The 19581-nt window shown below is 41.2% G+C and overlaps 1 protein-coding gene across 1 annotated transcript in view; it reads left to right on the top strand.

Moving 5' to 3' along the window:
- The window catches only part of MAMDC2 (MAM domain containing 2), a 149546-nt gene extending 137566 nt beyond the window's left edge, over positions 1–11980 (top strand). Inside the window, exons 12-14 of the mRNA XM_047101943.1 lie at positions 4273–4532; positions 10569–10653; positions 10801–11980. Of these exons, the coding sequence (XP_046957899.1) occupies positions 4273–4532; positions 10569–10653; positions 10801–10865 (410 nt within the window). The 3' untranslated portion in view covers positions 10866–11980. The remainder of the gene's footprint in view (positions 1–4272; positions 4533–10568; positions 10654–10800) is intronic.
- The last annotated feature ends 7601 nt before the right edge of the window (positions 11981–19581 follow it).

Consider the following 19581-nt stretch of genomic DNA (forward strand, 5'->3'; position numbering starts at 1 on the left):
AGCCATTCCAGGCAGAGGCATTAGCACATGCAAAGGCCCTGAGGCAGTAGCATACCGACTATATTCCAGGAACGGTAAACAGACCAGTGTGGCCACACAACACAGAATGAGTAAGGAGAGAGGCAGTAGGAGAGGAAGGTGGTAGAAATAAGAGGTAAGAGAATGGATAGGAGATTATAGGGCCCTAAAAGCCATTCCCAGGCCCTCGGCATCTACTCTGAGGGAAATGGTGAACCAATGGAACGTTTTGAGCAAAGGAGTGGGAAGATTTAGCGTTTGTTCATTATGGGTACTATGTTGAGATTAGATTGTAGAGAACAAGGGTAGACACAGGCGGACTCACAGGTAAAGTGTTGGATTAATCCAAGTGAGAACTAACAGCAGCTCGGACCAGGAGGTAGCAACGGAGGTCATGAGAAGAGAAATGACTAGAGTCCGTCCTATTTTGAAGGTAGAGCTGACAGGAGCTCCTGATAGCCTGGATGTGAGATGTGAGGAGAATAGGGGTGGGTGCAGGACTTCCAGGTTTGGAACCTGGCCAACCAGAAAGGATGCAGTAGGTTTTAGGGTAAAGCTGTTAGGAGCTGAGTTCTGAAGGTGTTCCGCTGGAGACGTCCACTTGACAATAAAGGGAGGTGTCCGTTAGGCAGTTTGAATAAACACATCTGGGTTTCAGCAAAGGGGTTGGAAATTTAAATTTGTGATACAACGTATGTAGCATTAAAAGCCACAAGACGAGGGGCGCCTGGGCGGCTCAGTCGGTTGAGCCTCCAACTTCGGCTCAGGTCATGATCTCACAGCTTGTGGGTTCGAGCCCCACATCCAGCTCTGGGCTGGCAGCTCAGAGCCTGGAGCCTGCTTCGGATTCTGGGTCTCCCTCTCTCCCTGCCCCTCCCCCGCTCATGCTCTGTCTCTCTCTGTCTCAAAAATAAATAAACATTAAAAAAATTTTTTATAGCCATGAGACAAGCTGAGATCACCCAATGAGTCAGTAATCAGTAAGAATAGTGCAGTTCCAGACCTGGGGCTTGGAGCACTCCCAGGGCAAGAGGTCAGAGTAGAAAGGGTGGACCAGCAACAGGGTGGCCAGTGAAGTGGGAGAAAAACCAGAAGAGTCCAGTGTCCTGGAAACCAAGTTCAGAAAGTACTTCTGGGAGGCAGCAGTGATGTATTATGTTCAGTGCCGTGGAGGAGACAAGAATGACAAGGACTGAATACTGATGGTCGGTTTCGGGATGAGGACGTCATTGGTCAACACTCCAGAAACACTGGATGTATCATTTCTAATACTTAAAAATATTTTTAAGTCTTTATTTATTTTTGAGAGAGAGACAGAGTGTGAGCAAGGGAGGAGCAGAGAGAGAGGGAGGCACAGAATCCAAAGCAGGCTCCAGGCCCTGAGCTGTCAGCACAGAGCCCGAACCCACTAACCATGAGATCATGACCTGAGCCGAAGTCAGACGCTCAACCGACTGAGCCTCCCAGGTGCCCCTCTAATATTTTAAAGGAGATCATGGGGATGACCGGTTGATGAAGGCCGCATCCTGTGACTCTGATGGCACAGTTTTGCAGGGCGACACCTTTAGTGAGTGGAACCCTGGGGAAAAGGGTTGCACGGGGCATACAATCTGATCGGACGCACCTAAGCGGAACTCTTTCTACCCACCGGTTTCCTAGCCTGTGGGACTTCTTGGCTCTGTGTCTGTGGAAGTGGCAGAGAGGGAAAGGAGGAATGCCCTGAAGACGCACAGATGGAGATATTTCTGATCAATTCTGGCTGGAATATTTCAAGCCCTTCATTTTGGGAAGTGACTAGAGCTAATTGATTGAATGTCAAATTGTAAAGAAAGATGCCTAGAAACCATTTCGTTTGCATGTGTTATTTGCATTCTCTTTCTTTTTACCCTCAATGTGGCCATTAATTTCTGCATGAAATAATAACAGACATAACACCATGTAAAGATTATGTTTTACATCACGTACATAAGAAAATCGATATTGGCCAAGAAGACAATAAAAATGCATGCCAGGGTGCCTGGGTGCCTCAGTCGGTTGAGTGTCCGACTCTTCATTTTGGCTCAGGTTATGATCTCATGGTTCGTGAGTTCGAGCCCCGCACCCGGCTCTGTGCTGACAGTGCAGAGCCTGCTTGGGATTCTCTCCCTCTTTCTCTGTCTCTCCCCTGCTTGCTGTCTCTCTCTCTTTCTCTCTCTCTGTCAAAATAAATAAATAAACTTAAAAAAAAATAAAATGAGTCTCAGGGATACAGAATTATATCACTAGTGCATTTATCTACGAGTTACTCTTCATATATTGCTTTATTTCAGTAGCTGGATGGTAATTATCTGACATTAACTAGCTCTGTTGGGGGCTGTGGCTGATTTGTAGCTATGTCCAGTTTCTGTGGGATAAGTGGGACATCCATCATCCCATTTCAGACCACCAGCATGAAGTCATTTGGACCCACCCGCAAAAGTCACACAGTGGACTTGGGAGCCAGTGGAAGCTGGTTCGAGCACACCCTTGTTTTATTAATGTGCAGACAAATCTTGTTTCTGTCTGAAACCAGCAAATTAAAAAGAAATTAAAATTAAGAAAGGAAAATGGAAATGTTATGTAATTAACATTATAGTTATATTATATATATATAATTATAATATATGTAAATATTTATAAAGGGAGTTTTAATCCTTATTTCAAAATGATGAATGTAGGTTCAGAGACGATAATCCCTTGGTCCAGGATCAAATCTTAGAATCAAGACTTGAACCCAGACCTACCGGACTACAAAATCCATGCTCTCTCCCCTAAACCAATGTCTGGAAGCTCCAGAACGTTATCCATGAATCAGTAGGATAAATTCTCTATGGTAATCACCATTTCAGTGGCATAATACTAGTATTATAGTAATAACATTAACTATATCCTCTATACAAAACTGAATTTTAAATTACTAAATGAAAAAAGAATATTTTGACGGGTCACATTTTGTAGCATATGTATTCCTCTTGGATTACACATTCTCCCCCAAATTATAAAACCCTTCATCAGTACGGTGGTCAGGTCATGCGTTTATTCCAGTTTGTTTCCAGAAACGCTACTCAAAAGAGAAAGCAGGAAAGATACCTTGTGGTGGTTGTTGTTCTTTCTTAAAAAACATCTTTTTTTTTTTTTATTTTTTTTTCAACGTTTATTTATTTTTTTTTGGGACAGAGAGAGACAGAGCATGAACGGGGTAGGGGCAGAGAGAGAGGGAGACACAGAATCGGAAACAGGCTCCAGGCTCCGAGCCATCAGCCCAGAGCCCGACGCGGGGCCCGAACTCACGGACCATGAGATCGTGACCTGGCTGAAGTCGGACGCTTAACCGACTGCGCCACCCAGGCGCCCCAAAAACAACATCTTTTTAATGTTTATTAATTTTTGAGAGAGGGAGAGAGACAAAGAGTGAGCAGGGAGGGGCAGAGAGAGAAGGAGACACAGGATCTGAAGCAGGCTCCGGGACTCTGAGCTGTCAGCACAGAGCCCGATGCAGGGCTCTAACTTGTGAACTGCGAGGTCTTGATCTGAGCTGAAGTCTGACGCTTAACTGACTATGCCACCCAGGCACCCCATGGTTTTTATAATAATACCTGGTTTTACAGTGTGGAGGTTCTTCAAAAAATTAAAAATAGACCTACCCTATGACCCAGGAGTAGCACTGCTAGGAATTTACCCAAGGGATACAGGAGTGCTGATGCATAGGGGCACTTGTACCCTAATGTTTACAGCAGCACTTTCAACAATAGCCAAATTATGAAAAGAGCCTAAATGTCCATCAACTGATGAATGGAAAAAGAAATTGTGGTTTATATACACAATGGAATACTACGTGGCAACGAGAAAGAATGAAATAATGGCCTTTTGTAGCAACGTGGATGGAACTGGAGAGTGTTATGCTAAGTGAAATAAGTCATACAGAGAAGGACAGATACCTTATGTTTTCACTCCTATGCAGATCCTGAGAAACTTAACAGAAGATTGTGGGGGAGGGGAAGGAAGAAAAAAAAAAAAAAGTGGTTAGAGAGGGAGGGAGCCAAACCATAAAAGACTTTTAAAAACTGAGAACAAACTGAGGGTTTATGGGGGGTGGGAGGGAGGGGTGGGTGGGTGATGGGTATTGAGGAGGGCACCTGTTGGGATGAGCACTGGGTGTTGTATGGAAACCAATTTGACAATAAATTTCATATTAAAATAATAATAATAATACCTGGTTTTATATTTGCTCTCCAGGGTACTACATGTACATCGAGGCCTCCCACATGGTGTATGGACAAAAAGCACATCTCTTGTCCTGGCCTCTGAGAGGAGTCACCGGAAAACACTGCTTGACCTTTTTCTACCACATGTATGGAGCAGGGACTGGCCTGCTGAGTGTTTATTTGAAAAGGGCAGGCGATAGTGAAGAGTCCCTCTTATGGCGAAGAAGAGGCGAACAGAGCATTTCCTGGCTACGGGCGCTGATCGAATACAGTTGTGAGTCCCAGCACCAGGTAAGCCAAAGGGGAGAAGAACGAAGTGAGAGCAAATGTTCCTGTGAGCTTCTGATGTTCTGTCTTTTTCTTGCTACCAAAGAGAATGTTCTGTTCTGTTTTCAGGGTCATAGATAAAGACAGTACATGTTTAAAAGTAAACATAATTAGTCTCTATTGATTAAATCTAAGCAGTGAATGGGAGATTAGGCGGCGAGAAAAAGCTTTGGGTATTTACGCATCAAGTGATTTTTGCAACTCAATGATGAAAGGGTAGCTATTTTTGTCTTGGCACATTCTGAATGTCAAGTGTATTCTCTGCGTCCCGCACGTCTCCCAAACAGTCTCCTTTTCTTCTAAACATGGTATTACCTAATTAGTATTTTCCAGCTGCGTCTTTCCCTCGTCATTACCCACACACGAGGGCTTTGGTTGCAAGCCTCTATTTAAGAGTGCATGGTCCGCAGTCAATTATTAAGCCTCTGTCTGCATGGGTTTAGAAGAAACTGAGTCCCGGTCCCAATTCCTGAGTCTTGCCCTGGGTTTTCTCGTGTGCTGTAGGAGACCTCCATCCCACAGCATCTAGACTATGAGAGACTGTAGGCAGTGACAGGAAAGAGCCTTTCAAATGCCAGTGGGTGAGGCTGAGCAGCCCATCTGGTCTAGAGGTGAGCAGGCCCTCCTGACAGCTACTGACTTCCCTGCCTACCATGAGCCAAAGCTCCAGAAGGCTCTGGGAAGATAACCTTCGGACCCTGACATTCCTGGAATTGCTCTGTAGAATTCTCAGCTGTGACCTTCTACTAAAAGCCCTGCTTTCTCTTCATCCTTGCTTCTGACTGATCAACCTCTTGGACCAGCACCCCTCTGCTTTAACCACTGGCTTGTTTGGTCTAAGCCCAAATCTTCCTGGAAGAGGTGTTCAGAATAAGGGCTTTATTTTATACCATCGCACAAACACCCTGAATTTCCTGTGGATCTAAACGGGAAGGAATTGCAGAAGTTCAGGGGGCCAGGTTGCAGGGCCATCGAGGGTGCTGTGTTGCTAAAGAACAAGTGACTGAGGGCAAATGAGCCATTATTTGGGGGTGGCCCATTATCCTGGCATGGATAAACCTGTCTAGAGATTTAGGAAAGAATAACAGATAGCTCCAGAAATGATTTGGATGGTGCTTTAATGTCCGCTACGGAAGAAAAGCAGATCATTCAGGAGCTTAATAATATAACTGATCATCATTCTGAGATGGTGGATTAATTTCGTTCAGCTATCCGGGCACCCCTACTTCTACCCTGTTCGGATGTTCTCCAAGTGTGGTCCTGAGACCAGCAGCAATGCTTGAAGTGCAAACCCACCTCAAATGACATTGACCGAAAATGCACACTCTCGGGCCACACTTCAGAACTACTGAACCAGATACTCTGGGGGAGGGGTCCAGAAATCTGTGTTTTAACAAGCCCTCCTGATGATTCAGATGCACACTAAAGACAAAGCATCTCTATCCCAGAGCAAGTGGTTCTGAGTCAAGTGCAGCCCGAGCGTTGATGTTTTTGTGATTCCCGAAGGGTGCTAATGCACTAGACCTCTGGGGAACAGGTGACTTCTCAGCGTCTAATCCCAGGGAGTGGAGTACAAGGCCTTGAATATGCTAGACTTGCTGGGTAGCTGGTTGTTTGAAATGGTTTTTGATCCCAGAAGTAATTAGGCATCTATTGGTATCTACCCTCTACCCTCGTGGGGTATTCAAATTCAAAGGGTGCAGAATGGCCTGAGAGGTTTTTTAAAGTTTATTTTCATTTATTTTGTGAGGAGGGAGGGGCAGAGAGAGGGGGAGGCAGACTGTCCCAAGCAGGCTCCACATTATCAACACAGAGCCCAACTCAGGGTTCAGACTCACAAACTGTGAGATCATGACCTGAGCTGAAGTCAAGAGTCCAACGCTTAACCAATTGAGCCACCCAGGCACTCCTGGCCTGGGAGAGTTTTAGCTCACAACTTTGTAAGAACCAAGACTCCAGACCATTCCCTTTGTCTTAGAATGGAACAGATATGAATCTGCCCTGAGGAATTTCCTTCTGGATTTAGTGATTCCCTCAGGAATCCCAAATGACTATCTGGAGACCAGGCTGAAGCTAGTTTCTCCAAAACATCTTAGTGTCTAATAAAACACAGACACATCCACATGAATAAATTGGCCATCTTTTACGTGCCAGGCACTTACAGCACTAGGAGCTATACGTAAGTTCTTCCTGTTGATCTTGTAGCTCCTCTTGACAGAAGGAGAAACTCAATGTCCAGCTGGTAACTGACAGTGTGAGAATTCAGGCCCAGATCTGACTGGTCCCCAAGTGTGTATCCCTAAGCCACGGTTCCACACTCTCTCTCTTCATCAGTATGTTGATCAAGTCATGAATTTATTACAATTTGTTTCCAGGAACACCACTCAAAAGAGAAAGAAGAAAATCAGTTCCAAAATAAACTCATTCCCCTGGGTGTCATAAGCCCTGGGTGATCTTGGGGAAATCTCATCCTCCCTGAGAGTGTTCGTACATTTTCAAAATGGGGTAATAATTCCCGCCATGCTGACATCACCAGAGTTAGAGGGTCAGTGAGGTTATGTATGTGAAAGGGTTTTATAAATTTTAAAATCCCAAAGTATAAAAATATATTATTGTTTCTAAAAATATATTCCCTCCCAAATATCTCTGGTCTCTAATTTATATCACCATGGCAACCCTGGTATTCTCAATAGTTACATTGGCATCCAGACTGAGTTCCTAGAGTATGAGGCCAAAATATCTCATTTTAGTAAATATTTGTTGACTGCTGGCTATTCTAAGTGCTGAGGATGCAGCAATGAACATAACACGTAAAGCTCCTCTTCTTTTAGAGTTGACATTCTAGTCGGGGAGAGGTAGAAAAAGTAAATCAGGGGCACCTGGGTGGCTCAGTCGGTTGAGCGTCCGGCTTCGGCTCAGGTCATGATCTCACAGTTTGTGGGTTCAGGCCCCACGTCGGGCTCTGTGCTGACAGCTCGGAGCCTGGAACCTGCTTCGAATTCTGTGTCTCCCTCTCTCTCTGCTCCTCCCCTGCTCATGCTCTGTCTCTCTCTCCTTCAAAAATAAATAAAAATATTCAAAAAAATTTTTTTAAAAAAAGGAAAAGTAAACCAAAGATATATAATGTACTATCAAGTACATTATAATAAATGCTATGGTGGGGGGCACCTGGGAGGTTCAGTCGGTTAAGTGTCCGACTTCAGCTCAGGTCATGATCTCTCAGTTCACGAGTTTGAGCCCTGCATCTGGCTCTGTGCTGACAGCTTAGAGCCTGGAACCTGTTTCAGATTCTGTGTCTCCCTCTCCTTCTGCTCCTCCCCTGCTCGTGCTCTGTCTCTCAAAAAAAAAAAAAAAATTTTTTTTTAATTAATAATAGTAAGTGCTATGGAAAAGAATAGGTCAAGCCAAACAGGTACTGAGATCAAAGAAGTATCAGGGCATAATTGTGAAAGGCTTTGGACATCATGGTTGAGTTTGAAATTTATTCCAGAAGCAATGAGGAACCATCAGATGGCTTTAAGGTAATGTGATCTGGGTTTATGTTTTTAAATGATCACTCCAGCCACTATGTGGAGAATAGACTGTAGGGGACAAGGAGACTTTGGGGGCTACTGCAGTGGTGCTGGCAGAAAGAGTGAGTGGCAGGGGTGAGATGCATCAGAAGCCCACAGGACTTCTTACATGTGGAATGTGGGGCTTGAGAGAAAGAGGCATCAAGATGCCGCCTTGAGTTTTGGCCTGAGTAACCAGTAGAATGGAGTTACCATTTCCTGAGTTGAGGAAGGCTTTCGGTGGAGCACATCTGGAGGTGCGAAGGCAGTGCGCATGGGAGGGAAATTAACAAGTGAGTTTTTCAGACACGCTTAGTTTTCTGTGTCAGACATCCACGTGGGCATGTCAGGTGAGCATAGGTGATGAGACTGAAGTTCAGAAAAAAGAACAAGGCTGGAGGAGTAGATGCGTGCATCACTGGTGGCGGTGGGCAGGTGTGGATGGCTTTCAGAGTGGTGTCCTACTGCCACTGTTTGTTTGAGACTCATCCTCTAGGGGAGGTGAGTGGGTGGCCTCCAGATGACATTCCAATCATCCTACCATCCTTGTAGGCGAAATGCACCAAGTGGCAACCTTTTAATCATGCTCCTTCCTAAGTGCTAAGCTGTACCTGACTTGCTATTGATCGAAAACACAACGTGATTTTATTTCCTTTGGATTCCTTGCTTAACATTTCCTCCTGTGCTCTCTCTTCTTTCCTCCCTGGGTTCTTTTATTTTGATGCCATTGAAAGAAAGAATGTGTTAGACAAATTCTTAGCTCATCGAAATATTTATATCATTCATAGTGTTCGTTATATGCCTAACATTTAGTAAGGATTATTATGTGCTAGGTACTCATTTAGGACCACGTTTCCAAATTTTCTTGTTCATGGTATGCTTAGTCTCATTAATGTTTTTCCTGGTGTTCCTAGACCAAAAGTAATACCTAAGAGTTTCATTTATTAAGTAGTTGCAGCCAAACAACTTAGTATTTATGTCCTAACGACTTAGTAGACATTTGGAAAAATAGTACACTTAAATTGAAGGAAAAAAATAAATTTTTATCTAATTCTTAAATAACCACAATTATTTACTAATAGAATGTGTATATATAGGACAAGGGAAAAATCATAATGGTATAAAATAGTTACCACTCAGGTAGTAAGGAAATTCAGAGGAAAAGGTTGTATGAAATCAAGTATTTGGCCCAACCACAGACTCTTCAGGATATAATTCCATCAGGTAATTTGTTTATTATACTTTCGTTGTAGACTTGGTGGTCAAAAACCAGATTTTATTGATGTCCAGAAAACCAAAATGGTTATTAACTGCACTCATATATCCTCCTATCTACATGTATTAGAGGACATTTTTTTCCCCTTCTAACCATTTATTTGTATTCTTGTTTGGGATTGTGTCCTTAGAATTTTTAATAATATTATTTTGCCCATATCTGTCATTAAAGCTTCTTTGAGTCATTAATTTTAAGATAGTTTCATATGCTTATTAATTATCCACTTTATATTCTTTGATTTAATTTAAATCATAAACTAGTCCAAGGGGGAGTCATTTGCTCATAAAGTGAGTAGACCAAATGTGTCTTCTGGATAATTTTCATTACCCACAAGCCTCCCTGGAGTATTCAGTGGTTTATTAACCATTGTTGGGGCAGCGTTCGAGCTGGTAATGTAAGCTATTTTCCCTAGAACCTGAATATTTGATCAGTTATTTTCTTCTCAGGATCTGAAGTTATGAAACTGGTTCTCTCCTCCTGGGCTATTCTTGGATGTTATGGTATTTAACACAATAAGCGAACCGTTGCCTTTTTGGTAAACTTAGTGATTATATATCACCATAGATTTATAGAGAGCCTAAGAAAACTTAAACCTCTGGGCCTATGACTTTCATAGGCCCTGTGAGTGCTGGGTCTAGAATATTCGAGGTGGGAAAGAGAAACTAGGTCACCACCAAGAAGCATTTCTAGGTAAGCATTTCTGGTTAATGGCCTAAAGAGATCTCAGAAGCAACCTAAATCTCCAAGACTCTAGTAATTTATTGTGCATATCTTTAAAATTCCAAATGAGTACTCTCTTTTGTACCTAAATTTGAATTTGTGATTTTGTAGTCTTTTCCTTAAAGGAAAAGACCCACGCAACATGGATCTTCCCCTGACGAGTATTGTTTTATCAAGATGACTTCATTTCTAAAATGTTTTTTAATGTTTATTTATTTTTGAGAGAGAGACAGAGTATGAGTGGGAGAGAGGCAGGGGGGCGGGGGTGGTGGGGAGACACAGAATCTGAAACAGGCTCCAGGCTCTGAGCTGTCAGCACAGAGCCTGATGCGGGGCTCAAACTCACGAACCGCAAGAACATGACCTGAACCGAAGTAGGATGCTTAACCGACCGAGCCACCCAGGTACTCCAAGATGACTCCATTTCTAAATTCAGACCTCATTACTTTTCAGGTAATTTTTGAAGCCATTCGGGGAGTGTCAATAAGAAGTGATATTGCCATTGATGATGTTAAATTTCAAGCAGGACCCTGTTCAGGTAACCATATTTTCCCCAATTATATCCTCTTGATTGAAAAGGGATTTTGCAATAGTCTCAAATCATAAGAATGCAAATTAAGAATTTTTCTATAACAAAAACAGAGAAAACTATTTTTGTCTATTTTCTATTTGTCTTTCCTGACAGAAATGGAAGATATGACCCAGCAGTCATCAGGATATTCTGAGGATTTAAATGAAATTGAGTTTTAAGAAATGATCTGAATTGGATGAGCTAAACAAGAGCCATACCTCTCTTCAATCAAAATGAACACAAAACAAATAAATACCGGACAGTCTTAACCATTTTGTGAATTATAAAACGACTTCACAGCACAGTATTCTTTTTCATTACTTTTGCAAAAAATACTGACTCAGGGCTTTTTGGTGTTTTTGTTTTTGGTTTTTGGGTTTTTTTTTCCTTTTTGCGTATGACAACTGTTACAGAAATACAGGCTATTGATTTTGCGTAGATCATTCATCTTAATTTTGGTTCCAGTTAGAAATACAAATATACTATATTGCAGTCACTTTAAAGTATGCAAATGGAAGGGCACAATCAAAATGAGATGTGTCATTTAAATCTGCATTCAGTGAATGTATTGGGAGGAGAAGATGTCTCGTGGGTTTCTTTTTGAATTTCAAGTATCGCAGCTGTTTTTAAAGTAATAATGTGAGGTGTCAGTATCTGCAGAATGAATGCAGTTTTTCATGGTAACAAGTTAGTCTAAGAAAATAAAATCTTATTTTCTACGTTTTATTCATAGAAGTGGAGTGTTAATTGTTAAATATTTTTACCATATGTGATAACTAAGGATCTTTCCTGAATGTCCCAGGGTAAGTCAGTATTAATTAATGCTGTATTACAAGGCAATGCTACTTTCTTTCTTCCCCCCTTTGAACTACTTTGGAAAGTCACTATGAACACATGGATTAGAAATTGCACTCTTTTTTTGTAAAGCAAGCTTGAAAATGTTTATGTACACACACCTGAAAATTTTTAGGACGTGTTAAGCAATTTTACTGATTTTTATAATAAATGTTTTGGTAAGGTTTTGAGGAGTATGAATTCAAGCAGACATACTAAACTGCTGCTTTTTATTTACGTGCTTAGAAAATTGTACATACGTATTTTATACCCAAACAGCTGTTTTAAGATTACCTAATAAAAGGTAATTTGAAAATCTTTTCCCTAGCAATGAACTCATTTCTATGTTATTTTCCTTGTTCAGAATATCTTCGGTACATAACTGCAGATTCTAATTTGAATTTCTGCTCTGCCACTGTTAAATTCTTCTTATGCCTTCTGTTAGTGACATGAGCATTGCTTACATTGATACAAGAATTGATTTTTATTATTTATTTTTAAAAATTTTTGTTTATTTTTGAGAGAGAGTGGGGGAGGAGCAGGGAGCGAGGGAGACAGAGAGAATCCCAAGCAGGCTCCCCACTGTCAGTGCAGAGCCCTGACGTGGGGCTCAAACTCATGGAGAGATCATGACCTGAGCCATAATCAAGTAGGACATTTAACTGACTGAGCCACCCAGGTGCTCCAAGAATTAATTTTTGAAGCGTTTTATTTTATATAAGCTAACTTACTTTTTCACCACATTTTATCCTATTACAACGTAAACACTATGAGGATGAGGATTCTTGCATGTTTTGTGTTACTTTTGTAGTCTCTGTACCCAGAAGAATGTCTGGTGTGTAGTACGTGTTCAATAAAGAAATAGTTGTTGAATGAATGAATGAATTTTAAGCCTTCCAACATCCTCCAAAATGGAGATATTATTAGTTTTTTTTACAGAGAAGGAAACCGAGGTTCAGAAGAGTGAACACATTATTTAAGTGGAAGAGTAGAGTCAGGTGTCTCTGACCCCAAAGTCCATACCTCTTGCTGCTTTGTACGGCCAAAAATCCATGGTCCTCACAGACTTGGGTGGTATTCTCACTCAAGAATGTCAAAACTCTTCAGGTGCCTGGCTGTGTGGCTCAGTCGGCAGAGCATGTGACCCTTGACCTCGAGGTTATGAGTTTGAGCCCCACATTGGACATAGGGATTACTTTTTAAAAAAATGTCAAAACTCTTAAGTTAATCCATAAGGAGTAGTATACTTCCCTGAAGACCACAGTGCTTGGAAAACAAAAATTCTCAACTGTACAAAATTAACATCCTGAGGTTTATGGAGAAAATAAACTTCTGTAGTAAAGCAAAATTTTGCAAATCACATCCTTTCTATTCATGATGATTTTAATTAAGTAAGTAATTAATTAATTATCTATTAATCCCTAAATAAAGCTGAAACATTGAGGAAGGAAGATTTCAAGGTGTGAAGCAACTCAACAGTATGCTAGACAGTATAATCTCCTCAACCTATTATTCCTGTCCAGAGCTTAGTTATATTTGCTGAATAAAGAAATGAAAATTGTGTCTCTGGGACTTAACACAGTACCTTCACACATAGCACGTCACTTATAGATAGTGACTGAAGTCATTCACCAGCCTCCTTGCTTATAGATTACGTAAATCCATAGTAATAATCAGAGCTAACATTTATTGGGTTTTTCTATCTTCAGACATTTTTCAAAGGGCTTTATGTGAATTCACTCATTTAATCCTGATAACGACTCATGAAGTCGATCTAGTGATATTTCCATTTTATAAATAGGGAAACTGAATTTGTCCAAGTTCAGCAGCTAGTGTAGGGCTTGGGTTTGAACCTGGGCGTGTTTCACTGCCAAACCTACGTTCTGATCTTTGACTGCCTCCTGAACCTGCCAGCCCTCCGGTTGACTTCACCCCCAATACCAATTTAAACCTCAGGCAAAAGTTCCAGGTTTCTCTCACTCCAGAGGATTTATTGGCTACCAAAATTGCCCCAAAGGTTGCCAAACTAGAAATACTACTTGGGCCTCCGGCTTTGGTAATTGGGGAGAAAAAAAATGAGGGTTGGCAAGTAGTTATTAGGGAAGAAAGGAAAGGAGTAATTGTTACCAGTTGTTGCTAAGAAACAACCTGAAGTTCATACAGAAGAGAGGAGGTAGAAGGTGAGTGGATTAATTTACCTTCCTCACTTCTGTTCCTTTTGGAGGATTCAGATTTTGGATGCTTCTCTTCCTGTCCAGGTTACCCATGGCATTCATTTTAACTATACTCCGCCTGGATGAAAATACGAAAGGCTACTTAGCACAGTATAGTTTCCTCAGGTTTAGAAATGCCTTGTGGGAAAGCGTACTAATAGGTACCACGCGGTATTTGCGTTGATTTTAAATCTTCTCTAAACACACAAGTGCTTCGAAAACAAGCTACTTTCTCCACACAGATTGCCTTCTCCCCTACAATTTGCTGTGTGGGTTGGAGATTATTTGTGTGTAGAAGGGAGTGGAGGAGAAAAGAGTAGCTCTGATAGAGGGTCTGGTTTAATGTGGAGGAAGAAAGGGTTCAGCAAAGATTCAGTGAGAAATCTACACTCCAGGCATTTTGCCAAGCATGGAGGTTATGAAGATACTCACAGATTAGTGAGGAAGACACGGGTCCAAACCGATCAGCACAACTTGGAGTGCTAAATCCAATGAGGTCATATGCCCAGGTGCTATGGAAGGGTCTCGGAGGGGCATCTGACCAGGAAGGGCAGGGCCAGCCTCCCGCTGCAGCCCAGGCTGAGGTGAGAACCAAAGGAGACCTCCTAAGGCAGCGTTCCAGGTGCCCGGATGTCTTCTGTGACTCTCGGGGTGGAGACTGGCCTCTCTTCCTTCTTATTCCCCTATAGGAGACGTGTTTTCCAGGGTGATTTAACCAGAACTTGGGGCAGTAGGTGGGGAGAGTTTTCATAAGTAATCAATCATTCTAATGTCACATTCTCTACGTGCTGATTGCTTTACAGATTGATACGGCATAGTGATTAAACACAGGGTTTCTGGATTCAGGGTGTCTCTGTTAAAATCCCGGCCTTGCCTTTTTCCGACTTCGGGACTGGGGGCAAGTCACTGACACCCTCTCTGATTCCTATGCTTAGAAGAGAGAGAAGTAGAGACTCCTTGTCTACTTCTTAGTAGGTTGCTGTAAAGATGAAATGAAAATATTACCTATCAACGCTTAGTGTCTAACACATGCCATTCTAGTTTATACTGAAAGGTCTGAGTGGGTGTTTGGTTTTGGGTTTGGGTTTTTTTTTTTTTTTTTGATAAATCGCAGTTATTTTTAATGTATTCTTTCTCTACAAAGAACTGTGAGTTTATAGTGCCATCTTAAGGATAAAACAACCATATAATCTTGTTATTTTATCACGTTTTTCTTTTTTACTAGCGATCCTAGGCTCATTTTAACCAGCAGCTGGGTAAATGCCTTCTCCTTTGCTCTCCCTGTTCCATCCACTGTTCCTGGTTCTGGGCTGCCCACTCTGTATATATACCCTAGGAAGATTTATTATGCTAAACCTAAAGTCGTGTTTTCATGCCTATCTCCTCAAGAATGGTTGCTTTTCCAATTTTGTATCCCCACTGCCTACCATGCTCAACAAATATATCTGCATTAAATAAGAAAATGCTCAATAAAAGTAGTTTTATACAAATCTGTATGTGTGTTCCAAGCATCATAAGGGATATAAATATTCTCTTTCTGTCCATGAACATTTTATAGCCTGGAAATCCACACTCTAAAAAAAATTTTTAATGTTTATTTATTTTGAGAGAGAGAGAGAGAGAGAGAGAGCGAGAGCATGCGCACACAAGCAGGGAAGGGAAAATAGAGACAGGGGATCTGCAGCAGTCTCCATGCTGACAGCAGCAAGCCCGATGTGGGGCTCCAACTCACGATCAGCAAGATCATGACCCGAACCGAAGTCAGACACTTAACTGACTGAGTCACCCAGGCGCCCCTCCGCGCTCTAAATATTTAACATGAAATTGTGTCCCTGGCCAGTGAGGATAGTTGGGGCGACTGGTGAAAACAAATTTAAGCCTTCTTTAGGGGGTCATGTGCTCTCCAACCAGGCAGCACACGTTTCCCATATATAAAACTGCACAGGAGGACTCACAATCCAACATTGCAACACATTTGGTCAGTGGTCAACACACAGCAGAATTAGACACTCAAGACTTCATAGGATAAGAGTTTTTGATAGACACTTTAAAATAACTATTTTGAAAATGGAGACCACCCCTGCCCCCAAAAAAGTATTGAGCACTTAACAAAAGGCAATAAATACTCTATGAAAAAACAAGCAGGCAGATTAAAGGGAACCAAATGGAAATTCTGCACATGAAAAATATAGTCACTAAAATTAAAAATTCAACAGAAAGGCATAACTAGACATATTAACTAGACATATTTAATGGAAGAGAACCCGGTGAACTAGAATATAAGGTAATACCGTGAATGCAATACAGAGAGATAAAGAAATGAAAAATATGAAGGTGGCAGAGATTGACAGTATCCAGTGTATACAATGAGGTTTCCAAGAGAGAGAGAATGGGGGAAAAGAATATTCAAAGGGAATATTAGACGGTTTCAGAATTGGTGATAGATAAAAATGTTCAAAATCAGGAAGTCTAACAAATCTGAGCAATTAGTGAAACTAAATCCACACCTCGATCCATCATTATGTAATTATGAAACAGATTCAAATGAAAAAGACAGATGAATTACAAAGGAATAAAAATGAAACAAAATCAAACTTCTCAACAACGAGGAAAGTTGGAATAATACCTTTAACACGTTGAGAGAAAATCATGTCACCTGGGAATTTTAGCATTCAGAAGGACAAAAGCATTACATTTTCAGATAAACAAGGAAGAAATCTTGTATTTTTCATATGCCTGTACATATATGTGTATATATATTATATATATATAACATATATATATAATATATATATGCAGGAATATATACAAATACAGGTATTCCTCAACTTACAATGGGGTTATGTCTGACAAACCCATTGTAAGTTGAAAATATCAGGGGCGCCTGGGTGGCTCAGTCGGTTGAGCGTCTGACTTCAGCTCAGGTCACGATCTTGCGGTCCGTGAGTTCGAGCCCCGTGTCGGGCTCTGGGCTGATGGCTCAGAGCCTGGAGCCTGCTTCCGATTCTGTGTCTCCCTCTCTCTCTGCCCCTCCCCCGTTCATGCTTTGTCTCTCTCTGTCTCAAAAATAAATAAACGTTAAAAAAAAATAAAAAAAAAAAAGAAAAAGAAAATATCATAAGTCAAAAATGCATTTAATACACCTAACCTACTGATCATCAGAGCTTAGCCTAGCCTACCTTAAACATGCTCAGAACACGGGGCACCTGGGTGGCTTAGTAGGTTAAACATCCAACTCTTGACTTCAGCTCAGGTCATGATCTCACAGTTCATGCGTTCGAGCCCCGCATCAGGCTTTGCTCTGGCAGTGCTGAGCCTGCTTAGGATTCTCTCTCCCTCTCTCTCTCTCTTTCTTTTGCTCCATCCCTCCCCCTCCCCAGATAAATAAACTTAAAAAAAAAAAATAACATGCTCTGAAGACTTACATTAGCCTACAGTGGGACAAAGCCATTTAACACAAAGCCTATTTTATAACAAAGTGTTGAATGTTGTATGTCGTTTCTTGAAACTGTGAAAAGGAGAATGCTTGCCTGGGTACAGAATGGTGGCCAGTTCTTTACCCTTGTGACGCTGGGACTGACTGGGAGCTATAGGCACTGCCCCCCGCGCAGCACCGGAAAGGAATTTTGTATGTCGCCAACCCAGGAAAAGATCCACGGTCCAAATCTGAAGTACTCTTTCTGCTATGTGTTGCTTTCTCACCATTGTCAAGCAGAAAAATTGTAAATCAAACCATATCTATATCAGTGATAGTAAAAGTACCACATATCGACATTGATGGGATGTAGCTAAATCGATACCTGAAAAGAATCCTGTCACCTTAAACAGTTCATTTAAAAGCTGAAAAAAGAGAAAATTATTGAGCCAAGTAACACACTCAAGAAGTTGGAAAAGGAACAGAAGATCTAAAGAACGTAAGAAGGAAAACAGAAAGAGCATACATTAATCCAATAGAAACAAACAACAAGTAGGAAAGAATTAATAATCTGTGCAAGTATCTCAAGAATTAGACTAGCAAATTAAACCTAAAAGTACTGCCCTAGACCCAGGCAACCCCCCCTGGGGCCTGTTGTAGGCTTTAAACATTCCATGAATGTTCTCAGATTGTGCTGTGAGTTGAGAATACTGGGCTATCAATGTGTCTCATTGTTTACATTTGATACCGCCAATGGAAGCAGCCAACAGGTGGGCCTGAAGGACCAAAGGGACTGTTAGCAAGCCCAGGAAGAGCTATGGTCTTGGGGAAAGGTTGTATGAGAGGGACTGTGGCCAGAGGTGGAAGAACACAGCTATTCTCCAATCCCCCCGGTAAACCCAATCAAAAGTCAGAGGGCAAATGAGCCTAGATGATGCAGGTCATAGAAATGAATCTCTCAAGCCACAGAGCAGGTGGAGGAGTGGATGAAGGATATAGTGAAACAAGCAGAAAAAAACACAGCCCCGAATCTTTAAATCTCTTAAAGTGTTTTCTCATCTTAGGGCATTATCTAGAATCTTTAATAGTGGGTATTATGGCATCTTTCTTTTGATCTTAATGAGAACAAACAGACAGTTTCTCCATTAATTATCATGTGTGCTTTAGGTTTTTGATCAGCGGCACTTATCAAGTTAAGAAACTTCAGTGCCATGCATAAGAATGTAATAAGTTCCTAAGAACTTATTACAAATAGACATTGGGCTTTATCAGATGCTTCTTTGCATATGATGAGATAGTATGATTTTTCCCCTTTAATCTTTTAGCATGTAAATTACATGGATACAGTGTAGATTCTTTTTTTCTCAGTTAGAAATGTCTTGAGGCCCCTGGGTGGCCCAGTGGGTTAAGCGTCCAACATCAGCTCAGGTTATGATCTCACGGTTCGTGAGTTTGAGTCCCGTATCAGGCTCTGTGCTGACAGCTCAGAGCCTGGAGCCTACTTTGTATTCTGTGTCTCCCTCTGTCTCTCTCTGTCTCTCCCTGCCTCAGGCTGTCTCTCTCTGTCTCTCAAAAAGGAATAAATATTAAAAAAATTTTTTTAAGGAAAAAAGAAGGAAATGACTTGATTTTTACGTGAAACATAATTTCACTGTAAAACAGCATACAGCATGTTTGTAAATGTTAAAGGATAATAATAAAATGACCACTCATTAGCACTGATACAGCATGAGAAATGGAACACTGTCAATAACCTGGAGGCACTGTGTGGACTGCGGCCCAGTCACATATCCTTCCACTGCCCAGAAAGATAGCCATTATCCTCAAATTCATGTTAATCATTCCTTTCCTTTGTATTCTGTAGTCCTCATTCATGTGTATGCATCCTAATATATATGGCTTAGTTTTACTGCCATTTAAAAATTATGCAGAGGAAATCAGTGCATATTAATTCATCGTCATTTGTCTTTTTTGTTCAAAATTATGTTTCTGAGAGTCAGCAATGCTGAATTTCTAGCTGTAGTTCATTCATTTTCATTACGGTATGGTATTCCATTAAGTGACTATACTGCAATTTATTAATTAGTTCTGCCATTGATGAATATTTGAGTTGGTGGCGACAATGCTGCTAAAATATTTTTTGTATAAGGGCCCAGGTACCCATGGGAAAGAATATCTTTGGGCTGCATGTCTAACATGTGAATTGCTGTTTTGTACGATAGGTATGCTCTACTAAATCAGGAGAAACTGCTTCCCAGCTGGCTGCACTAATCTACATAACTCCTACCAGTGTAGACTGCACGACTCCTACCGGTGTAGATGAGTGCCCCCAACATGCTAATGTCAGATTTTAATTGTTGCCAATCTGATAATTCTGAAATGGCATTTAATTGAGGTTTTAATTTGCATTTCTCTAGTGACAAGTTAAATTGA

The sequence above is a fragment of the Lynx rufus genome, unplaced genomic scaffold, assembly GCF_022079265.1.
Source record: "Lynx rufus isolate CCGP_SWC_20201006 ecotype Redwood Valley unplaced genomic scaffold, mLynRuf1.p SCAF_10, whole genome shotgun sequence".
Taxonomy (NCBI): domain Eukaryota; kingdom Metazoa; phylum Chordata; class Mammalia; order Carnivora; family Felidae; genus Lynx; species Lynx rufus.